Raw genomic sequence first — 20478 nt, 5'->3', positions numbered from 1 at the left:
AGCTAGCTTGGCAAAGGGATGGGAACCTGAGTATATATTTAGAAGGTAGAGAAACAGCTGGAAATGGAAGGCAGAAAATTAGTAAGAGAGTTTGGAAGGCAAAGGAAACAAAGGTTAGAGAATAGACAACGAAGGAGTTTGGTTTGCTTAATGGTATATACCTCAATGCAAGGAGTATAATGAATAAAGCAGATGAGCTGAGGGCTCAGATAGACACACAGAAGTATAATATCATAGCTATTACTGAAACATGGCTTAAACAGGCAGGAATGGCAGCTCAATATTCCTGGTTACAGGGTTTTCAGAGGAGATGGAGAGGGGGATAAAAAAGGTGGGGGGGAGGGAGGGGGCGGAAGAGGAGGGGAAGGAATAGGGGAGAGGGAGAAGAAGGGAGAGAGAGAGAGAGAGTGAGGGAAAAGGGGGAAGAAGAGGGGAAGGGAAAGAGGGAGGCGGGGGCAGAGTTGGGAGGTGGAGGGAGGGGAAGAGCGATCGAATTGCAGGGAAGAGACCGGAGGGGTGTGATGTTACAAATTGGATAGCCAGGTGGTGAAGGATAGACTACTACAGCCTGGTCTTCAGTTGCTCCCAAGCCTTTTTACACAAAGATCAACATTACCCACACCCTGGATAAGGTCTCTATAAATGGATATGAGAGACCCCAATAGATACGCAACACCTGAATACAATTAACACTAATTGATATAAATCACATGGATACAATTAACATGCAGAGGGAGAAGAGAGATTGGACGGGAGAAGAGATCGATTGGGGAGGGGGGTTGGTGGTTGGTGGAGGGGGGTTGGTGGTTGGTGATAGACTGGGAGGTGGGGGGTGGGGTTGAGAGAGAAAGGCTGGGTTTGGGGAGGGAGGGAGGGAAGGAGAGAGAGAGAGACCAGGAGTGGGGAAGGGGAGAGATCCGATTGGTTGGGGGGGGGAGGCAAACTGGCAGGTTTGCTTGAGGGGCAGGGGGGAAAGTAGTCCTCCTGGCCCACAAACAGTGCTGGAAAAACACTTACCGGCTAGAGACTGCAGCTCCTGCCTCCCTTCAGCTGCCGGGTTTCCCGAGCCTATGGAAACCCGTGCTGGAGGCGTTCATTTCAAATCACTGACAAAATCTGAGGCATGGAGCCTCGTTTAAATATTACAATTACTGACCCACCTCTCCAGAGTGAGTTACTCAGCTGACCCCAAACCTGCCGCAGAAGCAGGGTTGGGGTCGGGTTTCCCATTTTTAACAATTTGAACACCTCCCCCCCCCCCCCCGGCCCGGCTGCCACTGTCCCGCCCGTCCGTGGGGATGGGGGTGGGGGGGTTCAAATTCGCTGCCATCAAGTTTGTTATAGAAGGTGGAATGTTATGATCATCCATTATTTGGTCTGCTTATTTTTCGCCATGATTAAATCACTAGTCTGCTGTGTTGTAGGATTTTTTTTGTTGCATTTCAGCTTACTGAAAATAATTAGCCTCAGAGAAGTCTCGGCGTTGCATGTAATTTCAGATCAGAGTTAAATGTAATTTCAAACATGTGATTAACTCTTGCATAGTATGGCACATTATTTGTAAAAAGTTAAAAATCCCTGAATTGTAGGTATTTTTGTATGCAGAAATGCAGAGTGTAATTTACTGAATTGTGTTATCAGAACTTTTCGTGCAGCTGGGGGAAAAATTGCTTTATTTCAATCGTAGATCATGTTATTTACTGCCATGTGGCAAAGAAGCTTAATTTGTATAAGTGGCTCTCCTGTAGTTAAACTGGCACGTTTAAATACATCTGAATGCTGTTTGGTTGTCTTTATTTTCCACCAGCAAGATTTTAATGTCCTGTTGTAAAATGAGAAATTGCCCCTTATCCCACCCTACCAAAATCTGCCTGGTGTTTTATATAGTTTATTTTACTTAGATAAAAATTTAATTGAGTTTTTAAACAGAATTTTGAGACCTTCTCATATGTGGTTTAGTTTTCTAGTATTTGTTTAGGGAAGGAGTAAGAAAGAGTGAAGTGTTTATATAGTGCATTATGATGTGTCTCAATGTCCTGAAGTGCTTCATGAATTACTTGCAAGGCCAGCATTTATTGTCCATCCCTAATTGCCCTTCAGAAGGTGGTGGTGAGCCGCCGCCTTGAACCACTGCAGTCCGTGTGCTTTGAGTATTGCTATAGATTTATTAACATCCACCTTAACCACTGGAACAGACAGATGGGGCCTCTGTTCAATGTCTCATCTGAAGGTTGTACCTCTGACAGTCCCTCACTTCTATATTGAAGCATTGGCCTTGATTTATGTGCTCAAATGTTAGAGTAGGGCTTGAGCCCACAACTTCTTGACTCAGTTGAGCGTGCTGCCAACTGAGCCAAGCTGACATCTTAACAATAAAGTGAAGAGAAATAACACATTTCTACTAAGATGTTTGCAAAATTGTGATTTAATTTTATATTAAACTATATTTTGTTTTACTAGCAGCTCAATAACCCAGTCAATGGACTCTGGTGGAACAGACAACTTTGTTATAATCAACCAATTAAAAGAAGAGGTGATGTCTTTGAAAAGGCTTCTGCAACAGAAAGAACAGACTATCTTGGAAAGAGATAAAAAGGTAGATTAAACTGTATTTGATTTATTCATTTAAGTTTAAATCTGTGAGCTCCCTGGTGGATTAGCAGATGAAAGTTCTGTCCATTATAGCTGCAGGGGATATAGACCAGAAGGTCCTGGGTTCAATTCCTAGTCTATGCTGAGTTAGCTGATCCATTGATGGGACAGCAGTTGGAGTGTTACATTTGGCCCTAGTACTCCTGGGTAAGGAGAGAGAAAATCAGGCACGATTCCTGTTCTGATTGCTGTCCAGTGCCTCTTGCTGGAAAGCATGTGTGTATGGGTGTCAGGTGAAATAGGATTGAGTTTATAATACCCTACATGATCAAATAATTACTAGTTCTCACATTTGTGAAGGATATCTACTTGGACATGGTACCAGTTGGTTCCTTCAGGGAATGAAACTGGAAAAACAAAGTTTTAAAAATATATCAATGAAACATTTTGTAGTACAAACTGGAGTTTCTGTGCTTTTATTACTTTTTTTTGTTCAAAGCTGACTGAGTTGAAGGCAGACTTTCAATACCAGGAGTCCAATCTTAGAACAAAAATGAACAACATAGAGAAAGCTCACAAAGAGGCAGTGGAACAGCTACAGGTATTGACCAGTTTTTTAATATTTGTAATATTTTCTTTTGTCTGCACTAACCTGAATTTACACAATTTAGTTATATAAAAAATTATCTCAATTTTTAGACATCGATGCTTAAGTGTTTATTTGACAAAACAGACCTAGCTTCTTGCAGATGTCTAGCTGATGGCTGGGTAAGAGATGTCTAAATCTCTGCATGTTAGTCACCTGATTCAACAGCTATTTATTAATTTCATATATATTGTAAAGCTGGCTGTGCTTTGTAGTGTTTTTGCTGTAACAAGCTTTGCTTTAAATTAGAAACTTGTTTAGTTGAGCTCATATCAATAAATTTGCACCATGATAAAATACTTCCAAATAACATTTCACTGTTACAAGGTGTTCAGAATGACTCTATCATACTGCTGTCACTCATCATTCAAACTTTAGTAAGAGAATTTTTATATACACTAGTGTCACGATTCTGTTGGGAAGTTAGAGGAAATGGACACGGTGTGGGGTTGGTGACAATAAGTAAGAGAAAGTATTGAGGGAAGGATAGTTGATGGGAGCAATTGGGGAAATAAATAATGAAGATTGGCATTGTGGACACCAAAAATTTGTTTGGGGATAGTGAGAATTGTGAGTGTGGTAGTTTGTGTGGTGGGTGAAGGATAGTGGGTATGGGTATAATGGGTACATGAGGGGGTGAGTGAAGTACTGCAGGAGAAGGCAGCTGAGATTTAGCAGTTAGAAATAAGTATAAATGGAGAGGAGTAGAATTGCTTCTGGAGGACCAGAGAACGAGAAAAAGGTAGAGAAGGACCCAAGTGGAGATTGAGACCCATGGAGGCATGCAGAGAGCTGGGCCAAAGCAGACACATGGAGCCATGGAGGAAGAAAGAAGATAAGTTTGAAGTGAGTGGAAATAAATAGATTAATGTAATTGGGTAGAAATAAATGGGGATGGGGGAGGGGAAAGAGAGAAGAAGGGACGAGGAGAATGAGATGGAAATGAATATGGAGGAGTGGAATGATAGTGGGGTCAAAATGGAAACAAGAAGTTGAGGAACAGAGTAAGATCATTGGAGAAGCAGAAAGTGCACTTCATTGTTGGGCAGTGGGAGTCAGACAAATTAATAAAAGAACAGACTTCGATGGGTATGTAACTAACAAGCAAGGGTTCAGAAAGCAGAGATTCTCCAAAATAATTAAATAAAATTAGCTGTTAGACAAAGTCACAGCTCAGTGGGCTGGCAAACATCCCTGGAATAAATGAATAAATTAAATAAATCTAATTAGAATTGAGTACCTGGCCGACATAAATCCTCAGAGGCTTCTTCGACAGCACCTCCCAAACCCGCGACCTCTACCACCTAGAAGGACAAGAGCAGCAGGCGCATGGGAACAACACCACCTGCACGTTCCCCTCCAAGTCACACACCATCCCGACTTGGAAATATATCGCCGTTCCTTCATCGTCGCTGGGTCAAAATCCTGGAACTCCCTTCCTAACAGCACTGTGGGAGAACCGTCACCACACGGACTGCAGCGGTTCAAGAAGGCGGCTCACCACCACCTTCTCGAGGGCAATTAGGGATGGGCAATAAATGCTGGCCTCACCAGCGACGCCCACATCCCGCGAACGAATAAAATAAAAAAAAAATGAAATAAATATACAAGCGGCACAAGATAGTGCTGCGAGAAGATCAATAAAGGTGGCCTGGGAATGTGTAGAAGCAAATAGTTAACTGGTGAGACAGCAGAGCACCATGGGGAGCTGGGAGGCAACCAGTAAAAGATCATCAGGCTGGGGGTATGACCTGGAGCTGGAGCCCTGGAAGCAACCCATAATATAAGTTTAAAAATAAAAAGTTGGAAACATGCCTACAATGAGAAAAGCAAGATTGGGGGAGGGAGGGGGTGGGGCAGGAGATTGAGATGAGGAATTCATGCCACTGTGTCACCTAGTGGCCAGAGCATGCCACTATCTCATGACAGGCAGCAACAGTTTACATAAAAATGTTTACGAACTGATTTCCTTTTATAAATATTGGCATCGGCAGTTTTAATGTTAAACAATGGCTTAAAAAGTGTGACCCAGAATCATGACTCAGGAGGTAAGGTTTGTGGAAAGGAAGTGTGTACCATCTATGATATGCAAGACTTTTAATAACATGCTAACAGATCTTCTGTATCATTGCTGACAGTGAATTGGCCATTTTATAAGAATAGGGGTGTTATGCCAATTAATATGAGGGACTATGACCATCAGCTTTAAGAATGACATTGGGAAAGGGGTCTGGCAATAATGGGCTCTCTTGGCCCAACAGCATTTTCAGAGTGAGTTTCAGTGTTGGCGCTCTAAGAGGAGGTCCTAGGGCCGAGAGAGCATTGGGAAAGGAGGTGCTAGTAACACAGTCGGGACCTGGCATCTGGGCCATTGGGGAAAGGCACTTCAGAATCAGGGAGCACTGGGAATGTAGACAAGGGTTTTGTGAGCAGATGGATCTGGGAGTAGGGGAAGTCTAGGCAGGTGGGTCCTAGGATCCAAAAGAACTGCAGGGTTTTGAAACCTGGAGTGGTGTAGTCTTGGCGTACTGGAGCTTGCTGGGCTCTGACAATTATTTGGGGAAGCAGGATTTAGTAACAATATGGGGAAAGGGGTTCAGGAGAATGAGACCCAAACTGTTCTCCTCCAAGCCATCAGGCCCCTACATGCCACCAGGTTTCTGCACATTAGCCCCCTTCCTCAACCTGTCTTCAGCCTCTTTTTTTACTCTGATAACTTCCTTCTGCTTCTCTCCATCCCAAACCCCACCAAGCGCAACTAATGATTTGGACTTGAATGGGGGGCTTGATCAAGAAGTTTGCAGATGATACAAAAATTGGCCGTGTAGTTGATAATGAGGAGGAAAGCTGTAGACTGCAGGAAGATATCAATGGACTGGTCAGGTGGGCAGAAAAATGGCAAATGGATTCAATCCAGAGAAGTGTGAGGTAATGCATTTGGGGAGGGCAAACAAGGCAAGGGAATACACAGTAAATGGGAGGATAATGAGGCGTAGAGGAACAAGGGGACCTTGGAGTGCATGTTCACAAATCCCTGATGGTAGCAGGACAGATAGATAGGGTGGTTATAAAGGAATACGGGATACTTTCCTTTATTAGCCGAGGCAGAGAATATAAGAGCAGAGAGGTTATGCTAGAACTGTATAAAACATTGGTTAGGCCACAGCTTGTGTACTGCGTACAGTGCTGGTCACCACATTACAGGAAAGATGAGATTGCATTAGAGAGGGTGCAGAGAAGATTTATAAGGATGTTGCTTGGGCTGGAGAATTTTAGCTATGAGAAAAGATTGGATAGGCTGGGGATATTTTCTTTGGAACAAAGGAGGCTGAGGGGAGATTTAATTGAGGTTTATAAAATTATGACTGGACTCGATGGAGTGGATAGGGAGGACCTATTTCCCTAAGCAGAGGGGTCAGTGACTAGGGGGCATGGATTTAAAGTAATTGGTAGGATTAGGCAGGAGCTGAGGAGAATTATTTTCACCCAGAGGGTGGTGGGGGTCTAGAACTCACTGCCTGAAAGGGTGATAGAGGCAGAAACGCTCAACTCATTTAAAAAGTATTTGGATGTGCACTTGAAGTGCCGTAACCTACAGGGCAATGGACCAAATGCTGGAAAGTGGGATTAAGCTGGATAGCTCTTTTTCGGCCGGCACGAACACGATGGGCCGACTTGCCTTCTGTGCCATAGCTTTCTATGATTCTATGACTACGTCCATGGTCAGTCAGATCCTGTCTTTGAATTCCTGCCTTAAATAATTTAGTATAAGTTTTCTGCTTAAAATTAATGGATGGAAAATCACACTGGGGGTACTCACTTTCCTGATATATAGTCCTGGTGGAGGTGATGCTGTTCCAATGTATCTGCTATCCTCGTCCTTCTAGGTGGTCGAGGTCATGGTATTGGAAGTGCTGCAGAAGCCTTGCCGAGTTGCTGCAATGAAGTGCATTGCAGTAGATAGTATACACTGCCAATGGTGGAAGGGGCGGATGATAGGCTAGTAGACGAGCTGATTATCAAGCAGACTGCTTTGGCCTGGATGGTGTCAAGCTTCTTGTATGTGGCAGTTGCACCTATTCAGGCAAGTCCATCACACTGCTGATTTGTGCCTTGTAGGTGGTGGAGAGAGCTTGGGGAGTCAGGAGATGAGCCACTCGTTGCAGAATACCCAGTTTAACCTGCTCTAGTAGTCATGACAATTATGTGGTTGATCCAGATGAATTTTGGTCAATGGTGACCCTCAGGATGATGATCATGAAGGACTCTGCAATGGTAATGTCACTGAATGACAAGGGGAAATGGTTAGGCTCTTGCGTGTTGGAGATGGTCATTGCTTGGTACTTGTGTCATACAACTGTTACTTGCCACTTATTAGCCCAAGCCTGGATGTTGCCCGGTCTTGCTGCATGCAGGCTTACACTGCTTCATTCTGTGGAATTGCGAATGGAGCTGAACACTGCAATCATTGGCTAACAGCTTCACTTATGACGAAGGAAGGTTGTTGATGAAGCAGTTGAAGATAATTGGGCCTAGGACGCTACCCTGAGGCACTCTTACAGCGATCTCCTGGGGCTAAGATGATTGGCTTCCAACAACCACAGCCATCTTCCTTTGTACCAGGCATGACTCCAGCCATTGAAGAATTTTCCTCATGATCAGTATTGACCTCAGTTTTATTAGGGACCCTTGGTGCCACACTTGGTCGAATGCTGCCTTGATATCAAGGGCAGTCACTTTCACCTCACCTCTGGAAATCAGCTCCAGTGTCCGCGTTTAGACCAAGGCTGTAATGAGTGGTCGTGGTGGAAGCCAAACAGCATCAATGAGCAAAGTATTGGAGAGTAAGTGCTCCTTGATAGCACTGTTGATTACATAGAATTATATAACATGTACAGCACAGAAACAGGTCCATGCTGGTGCTTATGCTCCACATGAGCCTCCTCCCACCCTTCTTCATCTAACCTCATTAACGTATACTTTTATTCCTTTCTCCCTCGTGTGTTTATCTAGCTTCCCTTTAAATGCATCCATGCTAGTTGCCTCAACTGCTCCTTGTGGTAGCGAGTTCCACACTCTGGGTGAAGAGGTTTCTCCTGAATTCCTTATTAGATTTATTCGTGACTATCTTGTATTTATGGCCCCTAGTTCTGGTCTCCCCCCGCAAGTGGAAACATCTTCTCTATGTCTACCCTCTCAAACTAATTCATAATCTTAAAGACTTCGATCGGATCACCCCTCAGTCATCTCTTTTCTAGAGAAAAGAGCCCCAGCCTATTCAATCCTTCCTGATAGGTATGACTTCTCAGTTTTGGTATCATCCTAGTAAATCTTTTTTGCACCTTCTCCAGTGCCTCTATATCCTTTTTACAAAATGGAGGCCCGAACTGTTCACAGTACCCCATGTGGTCTAACTAAGGTTCTATACAAGTTTAACATCATTTCCCTGCTTTTCAATTCTATCCCACTAGACATGAACTCCAGTGCTTTGTTTGCTTTTTTTTATGGCCTTATTAACCTGCGTCACTACTTTTAGTGATTTGTGTATCTGTACCCCCAGATCCCTCTACTCCCCTACCCCATTTAGACTCTTATTTTCCAAGGTATGTGGCCTCCTTATTCTTCCTACCAAAATGTACCACCTCATACTTATTTGCCAATTACATGTCCATTTTACAAGTTTATTAATATCTTCCTGCAACAAAATTGGTGTCGTCAGCAAATTTTGAAATTCTACTTCCGATTCCAGAGTCCAAATAGTTCATGTAAATAGTGAACAACAGTGGTCCCAGCACCGGTCATTGTGGAATAACACCTCCCACCTTTTGCCAATCTGAGTAACTACCTTTAACCCAAATTCTCTGCTTTCTGTTTTATAGTTATCTTGCTATCCATTCTGCTACTTGTCCCCTGACTCCACGTGCTCTGACCTTAGTCATGAGTCTACTATGCAGTACCTTATCGAAGGCCTTTTGAAAATCCAAATATATTACATCTACTGCATTACCCTTGTCTACCTTTTCTGTTACTACTTCAAAGAATCAATAAAGTTGGTCAAGCATGACCTTCTCTTTTCAAATCCCTGAAATTTCCTGATGACTCCTTCCAGCAGATTGCTGATGATTCAGAGTAGGCTGATATGGCGGTAATTGGTGGATTTGGCCTGCATTTTGTGTGTAAGGCGTTTTTGGGCAATTTTCCACATTGTCGCGTAGATGCCAGTGTTGTAGCTGTACTGGGACAGCTTGGCTAAGAGCGAGGCTAGTTCTTCAGCACCACAGCCCCAATGTTGTTGTGGCCCGTAGCCTTTGCTGTGTCCAGCTGTTTCTTTGTGTCATGTGGAGTGAATCGAATTGGCTGAAGACCAACATCTGTGATGGTGGGGACTTCAGGAGGAGACAGAGAAGGATTGTCCACTCAGAACTTTTGGCTTAAGATGGTTGCAAATGCTTCAGCCTTGCATTCTGCATTCGCTTGCTCAACTCTGCCATCGTTGCGGATGGGATGTTCCTGTTAGTTGCTTAATTGTCCACCACCATTCGTGACTGGATGTGACAAGGCTTCAGAGCTTTGATCTGATCCATTCGTTGTGGGATTGGTTAGCTCTGTATAGGATACTGCTGCTCCTGTTTAGCATGCATGTAGTCCTGTGTTGTAGCTTCACCAGGTTGGCACCTAATTTTCAGCTAAGCCCAGTGCTGCTCTTGGCATGCTCTTCTGCACTCCTTGTTGCTGCTGTTCACAGGTGTTGCCTCTCACGGGTGTTGTTTGTCTAAGAGGAGTTTATAGTAAAAACAGATTTGTTAATACATTTATACAACTTTTTTCATTTGCCTGAAATAAGAGGTTTGAAAATTCACTCTCCAGTTTTTTGCAAAGTATTTGAAAAAGCAAAGAACCACTCAAATCCTGACAGGAAGAGAGAACATATCCTTCAACTCCTGCTGATACAGATTGCACACTGGGAAATTCTGCAAAATGCAAATGCTTAGGATGTACAAATGTGATTGAAAGTTCTTTCTAATTGTTATATTAAAAATATCCTGGGCTTTTGAGCCGAGCTATGGCCTTAAAGTAAAAACTTCAATAAAAGTATTGAAAGACACGAAAGACAATTCAGTGGGGAAATGCTATTGTGAAATATGTGGGGGGGTTTTTTGCCCTTTTTTATTTTGTTTAAAACCTTATTTTGGGTATGAGAAATTTGTTACAAGAAAAAAGGGGAAGTGCTATTTTTTTCAGAAAGTAATTTGAGTGGCTTGTGGGCAAAATACAGTAACACCTAGTGGTGCAGCAAGTAATATTACATAGAATTTACAGCACAAGCCATTCAGTGTTTATGCTCCACACATGCCTCCTCTCACTCTATTTGCTTCACCTCACCCTAGTGACATTTCATTCTATTCCTGTAATAATTACAGTTGACATTTTAACATGAGAATTACAATTGGAAATTTTTACACAGGTTACAATAGAGCTTGGGTCATCCTCAAGATTTTTAATAAGATACATAGATAGATGTACACAAACAATGAAGTGTGCAAAAAAAAGTGAGCATATTTTAAAAACCCTTGAGTAACAAACAGATGAAAAGCTACTCTTTCACCAGCTACTCTTTCACCAACAGCATTTAAAACCATTTTCACAAATTTCATTAACTGTTTAAGCACTTTGGATACTGCACCCATATTTCTCATCAGTGTAAGTTAAATCCTCTATTACTTGCCCGTTGGATAACTAAAATACCACAGAGGTCCCGGTGGCCTTGCAGCAAGGAAGAAACTTGACCTAGGCACTTGCCACGTGAGGTTAAAAATTTTACCCTTTTTCTAATTAGTACTTTGAATAATTTTTTCTCTTCTAAATATTTAGGTTAATTCAATTAATGTGGTATCTCATATCTGTTTTAACTTCCATTAACCATACAATTCAAATCCAGTTAGATTGATTATCCAACACACATAGTGTGGATGGGAACTTTCTTAGTCTACTTTGGCTGTTATAATGGAGTTACATCATGTACTATTGCAGAGACACGACCTGGCCTTTGAGTGTGTCTTTAAACTGCTTTGAATCTTTTTTGTGATACACATTTCAGATAATTTAGAATTACAATAATTGTATTTTTAAACTGCTCATTGTGTAGTTACTATTTTTCCATAGGCCAAAAATCGAGAATTGCTGAAACAAGTTGCAGCATTGTCCAAGGGTAAAAAGATGGAGAAGACTGGAAACATACTGCTGTCTCCTTGAGGGGTTCCTCAACAGGTGCATCATGCAAGTGAAAGTAAATACTGCCGTGGTTGTTGAAACTTACTGTGAAGCCTTTACGTATTTTTGCACCCTGATTGATTTCAAAGTGGCTAGACTTAGTCTTTTTTATATTTTTAACTAGCAATAAGAATCATTACTGTTCACCTAAGACAAACCATTCTGACACAGGATTTTTAATCCCTTTTGTTATCACTTTGAATTTGGCAGTTTAAAAAGGGACAGTGAATGGAAAGTGATAATAGTGCTTCATTCTATTATTACTTTCTGCAGAAAAATGCTTGGAGTTACCTTGCAATAGAATCACTAAAATGAGTCACTTTTTGCAACTGCTATTGCTACAGTTTTATAGTAAGATTTTTATTTTACAGAAATCCTGTGAGGTCTGGCAAATTAATTCTGCTAATCAGAGTTCCTCAAATCCTGACTGAGTTTTAGCAGGAACCAGGGAAACGGTTTGTTTATAATTGGAGGTTTGAATGTACAGTATAAATTACATTGCCTATATAGGGAGAGCTGTGAAGACCTTTATCTAGTTGAGCTGTAGAAGAAGATAACATGACTGGTATAGATACTTTATGCAAATCAGAACTAGTAGAAATGTATAAAATTTATATTATGAAAAAACAATGTAATCTGCCCAGTGCTGCTTTTCTTTTGGAAATTGATTTTCTCAAATGTTGTAGCATTATGAACAGTTGATGTTTCTGATGATTTAGCTAAAACTAGAAATATTTGGGTGGAAAAACTCCCTTTTAAGCATCTTTTCATGTTGCTTTCACCATAATTGACTAATGTGTTTGTACATATGTGCGTGAAAATTATGTTAAATTGTTTGATAGAGGACATTACAGGATTGCAAACTAATGCCTGTATTGAAAGAAAAATTGGAACTTTAGAAATGAGATGATACATGGGCTGTCCCTATATGACACACACAAGTTGTTTTCTTTACCTTTCATATAAAAGAGCAACTCCAGATACTGCATAATTATAATTATTTCAATCTCTATCTGAAAAGCATGCCGTATCATTTTCTTCCTTTTCCCATGATAACCAACTTACAAATGGCAAATGAACCTGAATGAATATTCTGTTGGAAAGGAACATCAACATCTTGCGTTATTGGTGTGTGTATACAATTTTTTGTTTTTGTTCTATGAATGAAGCTTATAAAATAGATAGGCCTCTTGATCGATTGTGGTAGAGCTGGAGTTGTACCTTAGGGAAGTTAGCCATATCTGGTTTTACATCTCCTGTTAAAGGGAAAAAAATGTTCAAATTTGCACAATACATAAGAATCGTTGCTGTAAATGAACTATGATAATTCTTCAAATGTCCCAAAAAAACTCATAGCCTCATTATTATAGGATTGTGCTAATAACGCATTAATAGTTCTCAAATCCCTTGCATATAACTGTGGTTTAGTATAAGGTGAGCTGTCCCTTTTTTAAATAATTCTTAATTTAGCTATACTGTATATAGCAAAACCACAAATTGTGTATACAAACAAAATTTGTACAATTTTTAAATACTCAGCATTTTGATAAAATTAGATTTTCATGTAAAGGTGCTATTAAATAACATAAAATGGTCATCTTAATTTCATTATTGGACTGATGGCATGCTTTAATTATTAGTCTTTGTAAACAATATTCAAATTTTCTAAATTGAAGTTTTTTTTAAAAAAATGTTTGTACCATACATTTTTAAAAATTGCCCCTAAATAAAAGCCCAGTGTTGCCTGTAGGATTTTTTTAAAACTAGAAACAAAGCAACAATGTAGGAAGAAAGAAAAAATTCTGCAGCATTCAGTCAAATGTATGACACTTGTGCTTTCAATAGCTTGGTAAATAACAGACTGGTATGAAGATATCTTTGAGCTCTGGGTGTAGAAAACAATTATCTACAGCCTTTCTCTATGTTTTGATTTCATTTTATAATTTTAAAAAATATTAATAAAATTCTACCTGAGCCTTGTATTGTGGCAATACCAGTACAGGCCATATTTTGTTGACCACTATTCTCTACCAGCATTAAGTTGAGTAGGCCATATAAAGCTATGCATTTAAAACCTATAAAAATGTCAAGTTATCATTTTTTCTAACTGTACAAAACAAGAAAAACTAAGTATCTACTCTATCTCAGGCTGATACAATTAATACCTGATAGAATTACACCGTGACACTATGAACAGTCTTTAAAACTTCAAGAAGATAACTCTTCATAAGGGGCATTATAAAATTATTACAGAATAATAAAAACAAAATGCAAGGGTGAGTTTTTGTTTGAACTCTGTTTCATAGTGACGTGATATTAAAGTTTGGAAATATTTGGTAGCATGTTGTTACTCCGGTATGAGCATGGTTAACCCTGGGGCCTATGAATTACTTTGCTAGAGCTTGATGCATACTTGCTAAAACTAATTTTCTAACACGTTTAATGAGAACAGACTGATGCAGTATTTTGTGTGTAAATGGGAGCATATTACAGAAGTTGGTAGAACAGAATTGGCAGAATGTGATATAACCACGTGTAAATTGCCATTGACCTCTACCAGTAACAGTGCCTTGTCTTTCTGAAATTTTTAAAATTTGGCATAAATTCTGTAGTTGTGGTAATACATTACCATTTGTACATAAGATTTTGCTAATGCACCAGTATGCATATTTGTAAATGCTGTAATTTTCTTTGCTGTAGAATGGTTCCATGTTTTTAAACTTAATTTTAATCATGTAATTCTATGCTTTTTCACCGAAGCTAATTCTAGTTACATTATATGTATGAAGGATTATTATCCTTCATGTCTGGGCTATAAACCTGGATCAGATATGTATACAGTGTAATTTGTGAAACGGGATGCAAAGAATTCAAAGGCTTCACAGTATTTAAACCTGGATGGTAGATTTTAATCATGTACTGAATTTTAAGGTTTTAATATGGTTCTTATTTGTTTTTACCTCCATTTATTACTTGAAAATTTTAAGTTGTAAAATAGTCTGGGATATTTCCTTGCAGCGATAGACATAGACTTATGCTTATTTTTATTATTTTGGAAAGAAGTCTTCTGTAAAAGTGGTGAAACTGCAAGGTAAAATTGTACTGTACTTCATTTTTATGTAACCATAAGCGTAAGTTCATTAAACTTGTATTCTTTCTAATGGAATAGGATTTAAGTCAAAGCTGGCTATTGTATATTTTAAAATCTCAACTCATCTTGTATCCCCCGTGTTTCCTCCTTAAGGAACTGTATACATTGAAATGCTTGGAATGTGTTCCTCAGAATTTGTAACTATACACAGGAACAGACTGAATTCTGTAATCAGACATTGGTCAACAGCTGAAATTTTATACTTGTTTTCTAAATCTTGACAGTTTGAAATAAATCTTCTTAAAATATTCTGCTTTAATGTCACATGCTGATTTAGGGGTTGCTTTTTATTTCCATTGCTTTTTTGGGGGCGTGTGTAGAAGTACTCTGTTAATGTTTATTTCAAGAATTATCAGATTTATCTTAAGCTTGATAAATTGTCCCTTTCGGAACTGAATTCTATTCATAAATTAATGTTCAGGAGTTCCCTGATGGCTGAGAGTTTATCCAGTGAGAAGCTGAATCTCCGAAACTAGGAAAGTTCCTAGTCTGTGCTGCATTATCTGATCTCAGCACGAGCACTACTAGTGACTGCAATAGCCTGGATTAGGGTGGGGAAATTGCACTATTGTCCCTGATTGTTATTCTGTGACCCCTGTTGGAAGTGGAGACCTGTGGATGTGGATAAGGATAAGTTTTTGGGCTCAGTGTGATGGTCCCAATGACAAAATAGCTCACTGAACTCACTAGGCTTCTGCATTTAAAAAAAATGTCCATTTGGGCAACGTACATGGAGTTCGGTCACAGATCAGTAATGCTCTCATTGAATGATGGAACAGGCTCGAGGGGCTGAATCATAGAAAGGTTACAGCACAGAAGGAGGCCATTCGGCCCATCCTGTTCCTGTGTACTGGAGGGCAACATTCCTGTAAAACTATGTTCCAGCAACAAGTGGTCTTCAGGGTAGAATAAAATTAATTGGCAAGAAAAGAGGGAAAAAAATAAATATTTATTTGAAGTCATTTACTAGTTGTAAGTTGATAACGTATGAGGTGCGCTGTGGTTTAAGTATCAAATTTGACTTAATTTACATGTCTGTACTGCACTCTTTTCAATAAGTATTGCAGTACTAACTTTTTAGTGAGAATAGTTACTAGCAGCTTTGTGTAATGACAATTCTTGCCTTTCAGTTCTGAGTTTCTGTTCTGGCATATGTTTCTGAAACTATGGGTACACCCTGACCTTTTACAGACAGTATGCAGTGTTTGTTCATTCATGAAATCATTTACTGAATTGGCTACAATAGGAACTCCTGGTGGCGGCCCCAACCCAACCTGGGATTTCATGACCAATACATAGGTTAACATCAGAGGATTCGGTGGGTTAACTATTTCTAAGTTATGTGAGCCTAAAGCATGGAGTGTACAGATCCTGGAGCTGCAATGCCAGGACAAGAAAATTACCATAGTGTTCTTGGGAAGACCCAGTTATAGTTTGGACCAGAAAAGAACGTCCGTTAGAGCTGCTTGTGGGATGGAAACTAATTAATGCCGCCAATATTAACATTTTACTATTTGAAATAATCCATACTTTAGAGAAAGTATTACAGTAAAGGGGAAAGAAAGCCACAAGAAGTTGGAAACCTCTAGAAGAGGTATTGATGTTGATTTAAAGAGGTTTGATACAAACATCTCTGGTAATGTAGGAGCAAGGGGAGTACAACTATGATGGAGCCTTCTACCACAAAAGCTAATTACAATAAACAATTTAAGATATAATGTTTTGCTAAAAAGTCTTGGCTCCTAGTTTTCATATTTTTGCTTTCTGAATGGGCCTGGGTAGGGAACACATTTTGATAAGGATCTTAATTATATATTATTTTGCTTTATGCATGCACAAATAAAATACAACATTTAACCTTAGGGAAGACTTGATGTGTTGGGGTGGGGCAATTCTTAGATTATTCTGTTGTTGAAAGATTTTACTAAATGCAGAATGTTTATGTTCTGAATGTTTGTGTTTAAGGGACAGGGATTACTCAATGGCACAATGTACCCCGCATAGCTGTTAACTGTTTCAGCTCACTGTATTTACTGGATGAAACACATATTAGTGATACAATACAAACAAATACTGCACCCTTACACTGATGCCATGAAGTAACAAGTTGTGGTAGCTGATCAGAAGTCACATCAGATCCAGTGCAGGATTTTATTAACACAATATTACAGCTTAGTAAGACAACATACCATTATAGTATATGTGTGTTTGGATACACTCAACCTGTCTGCCAATATGATACTACACATGCAACAATAGAGGAACTGTGCACTACTTTTATTGGTGCACCTCTAACCTAGTTTTTGTCATAAAGAAGCACAAGATGTGCACCATTTTATATCTAAACCTGACTACTCACAGTTGAAGAGACATGGAACTGTGCCAATAAGATTTCTAAAGAGTATACTGTCTGTGCCTTGCATTTCGTTAAATTATGTCTCAACAAAATTGGCATATTTGAATTGTTGTGTTGAAACATGCATTGCACTTTGAAGAGGGCACTGATAAGATCCCATAACTGCATTCCTAGACTAAAGTCTGATTCACTCATGGTTCCAGTAATTGTTTGAGATTAATTTGCAGTGAAGTCTTGTTTAGATAACTTCTGTGAATGTGGGTTTGTTACAAATAAAAATACTATAAGTCGATGCGGAGTCCATGAAAGCTAAGGTGTATATAGTCAACACATACTTCACTTTGTTATTTCAAAGTGAAAATACCCACCACCTGATCGCAAAGCAAACTGGTTGATTCTAGTCAGAGCAAGTAGCTTCAAAAACATTTACGTGAGCTAAATCCAGATTCTCTGACTCCAGGGTATAAAAGCCTCTGTAGAAAACTGAAATCAGTGTAAGTGATGCAGGGTATGAATTTCCCTTAGTTTCATTCATCTTTTTAGTTGAAGGTGAGTATAGAATAATATAGTGGCTTTTTATGCTGATACGCTCATTAAAAATTTACATTAATTTCTTTCTTAGACTTGCACAAGTTCAACTGCAAACATTGTAAAGCAATAGACTAAGTGGAGTGTGGGGTCAGCAATAAAAGGAGGAGGGAGCGCGGGATTGGCAATTAAAAGGAGAGAGAGGGGAGTGCGGGATCAGCGATGGGAGGGGGAGCACAGGATCAGCGATAAAAGGAGAGAGTGGAGCGCAGGATCGGCGATAAGAGGAGGAGCGAGAAAGTGCAGAGCACAGGAGAGAGGTGAAAAAACAACTAGTGATGTCAGCACAAGGGAATGAGCTGATTTTTTTCTGGTGAGTTTTTTCAGTCTTTAAGTTTATTTTTCTTAAGTTTAGTTAATATAAATAGAAGCATAGCAGGGCACCTCAGTCCCATCGAGTGCACATCCTGTGCAATGTGGGAACTCCAGAACATGTGGGAACTCCAGGATGCTTCCCGTGTCCAGGACAACCACAGGTGCAGGCAGTGTCGTCAGCTGGAGGAGCTCGAGCTACGGGTTTTGGAGCTTGAGCAACAGCTGACGTCACTGCAGTGCATCTGTGAGGCTGAGACATAAGTGGATAGCATGTTTCTGGAGGTGGTCACCCCGCAGCTTAAGAATGTGCAGGCAGAGAGGGAATGGATGACTGCCAGGTAGACAAGGAGGACTAGGCAGGTAGTGCAAGAGTCCCCTGATGGCACCTTGCTCTAACCAGTATTTACCGGTGAGGGAGAGGGGTTCCTCCTGAGGAGTGCAGCCAGAGCCAAGTCCACAGTACCATGGCTGGTTCAGCTGTACGGGGCAGGGGAGGAGAAAGGTCATGACAGCAATAGTGATAGGGGATTCAATAGTTAGGGGAACAGACAGGTGTTTCTGCAGCCACAGAAGTGATTCCAGGATGGTATGTTGCCTCCTTGGTGCCAGGGTCAAGAATCTCACTGAGCGGCTACAAAACATTCTGAAGGGGGAGGGTGAACTGCCAGAAGTGGTGATCCATATCGGTACCAACTACATAGGTAGAAAGAGGTGTGAGGTCCTGCAGGAAGAGTTTAGGGAGTTAGGAAAGAGATTAATAAGCAGGACCTCAAAGGTAGTAATCTCCAGATTACTCCTGGTGCCACCTGCTAGTGAGTATAGAAGTAGGAGGATAGAGCTGATGAATGCATGGCTGGAGAGATGGTGCAGGAGACAGTGCTTTAGATTCCTGGGGCATTGGGACCAGTTCTGGGGGAAGTGGGACCTGTACAGATGGGTTGCACCTCAACGGAGCTGGGACCAATGTCCTTGCGGTGATGTTCGCTAGTTCCGTGGGGGAGGGTTTAAATTAATTTTGGCAGGGGGTTGGGCACCAGGATGTAGCATTGGAAAGGAGAAACAAGGTGCACAAAGAATTGGGAGAAACAGATAGCACTAGAGTAAGACATTTTTTTTATTCGTTCATGGGATGTGGGAGTCGCTGGCGAAGCCAGCATTTATTGCCCATCCCTAATTGCCCTCGAGAAGGTGGTGGTGAGCCGCCTTCTTGAACCGCTGCAGTCCGTGTGGTGACGGTTCTCCCACAGTGCTGTTAGGAAGGGAGTTCCAGGATTTTGACCCAGCGACAATGAAGGAACGGCGATATATTTCAAAGTCGGGATGGTGTGTGACTTGGAGGAGAACGTGCAGGTGGTGGTGTTCCCATGTGCCTGCTGCTCTTGTCCTTCTAGGTGGTAGAGGTCGCGGGTTTGGGAGGTGCTGTCGAAGAAGCCTTGGCGAGTTGCTGCAGTGCATCCTATGCATGGTACACAATGCAGCCACAGTGTGCCGGTGGTGAAGGGAGTGAATGTTTAGGGTGGTGGATGGGGTGCCAATCAAGCGGGCTGCTTTATCTTGGATGGTGTCGAGCTTCTTGAGTGTTGGAGCTGCACTCATCCAAGCAAGTGGAGAGTATTCCATCACACTCCTGACTTGTGCCTTGTAGCTGGTGGAAAGGCTTTGGGGAGTCAGGAGGTGAGTCACTCACCGCAGAATACCCAGCCTCTGACCTGCTCTCGTAGCCACAGTATTTATATGGGTGGTCCAGTTAAGTTTCTGGTCAATGGTGACCCCCAGGATGTTGATGGTGGGGGATTCGGCGATGGTAATGCCGTTGAATGTCCAGGGGAGGTGGTTGGACTCTCTCTTGTTGGAGATGGTCATTGCCTGGCACTTATCTGGCACGAATGTTACTTACCACTTATGAGCCCAAGCCTGGATGTTGTCCAGGTCTTGCTGCATGCGGGCTCGGACTGCTTCATTATTTGAGGGGTTGCGAATGGAACTGAACACTGTGCAGTCATCAGCGAACATCCCCATTTCTGACCTTATGATGGAGGGAAGGTCATTGATGAAGCAGCTGAAGATGGTTGGGCCTAGGACACTGCCCTGAGGAACTCCTGCAGCAATGCCCTGGGGCTGAGATGATTGGCCTCCAACAACCACTACCATCTTCCTTTGTGCTAGGTATTTGTAAATAATTTTACAACACCAAGTTATAGTCCAGCAATTTTATTTGAAATTCACAAGCTTTCAGAGGCTTCCTCCTTCCTCAGGTGAATGTTGTGGAAATGAAATCCTCGAACCTTTCGCATTTATAAATCACAGAACAATACTTGATGATTACAGACAGTGTTTTCAACTGCCCGTTGCCAAGGCAATCAGTGTGCAGACAGACAGGTGTTACCTACAAGGTCTCCGAATATACAAACCACCAAATAAAGAGAGAGGCAGAAACATCGAAAAGACAGCAAATGACCCGTTGTATTAAAAAGATAACATTTGTTCGCTGGTGGGGTAACGTGTAGCATGACATGAACCCAAGATCCCGGTTGAGGCTGTCCTCATGGGTGTGGAACT

The 20478-nt window shown here is 41.1% G+C and overlaps 1 protein-coding gene across 5 annotated transcripts in view; it reads left to right on the top strand.

Moving 5' to 3' along the window:
- The window catches only part of fam76b (family with sequence similarity 76 member B), a 44754-nt gene extending 29843 nt beyond the window's left edge, over positions 1-14911 (top strand). For 3 of the 5 annotated variants that reach the window (XM_067986376.1, XM_067986374.1, XM_067986371.1), the window contains 3 exons: positions 2461-2596; positions 3092-3193; positions 11402-14911. In XM_067986376.1, coding sequence (XP_067842477.1) covers positions 2461-2596; positions 3092-3193; positions 11402-11491 — 328 coding nt within the window. In that variant the 3' untranslated portion in view covers positions 11492-14911. The remainder of the gene's footprint in view (positions 1-2460; positions 2597-3091; positions 3194-11401) is intronic. The other 2 variants (XM_067986375.1, XM_067986373.1) reach the window with 1 other exon arrangement.
- Positions 14912-20478: the final 5567 nt, after the last annotated feature.

This window comes from Heptranchias perlo, chromosome 6 (genome assembly GCF_035084215.1).
Source record: "Heptranchias perlo isolate sHepPer1 chromosome 6, sHepPer1.hap1, whole genome shotgun sequence".
NCBI classification, from domain to species: Eukaryota; Metazoa; Chordata; class Chondrichthyes; order Hexanchiformes; family Hexanchidae; genus Heptranchias; species Heptranchias perlo.
This window is presented reverse-complemented; position numbering and strand designations above follow the sequence as displayed.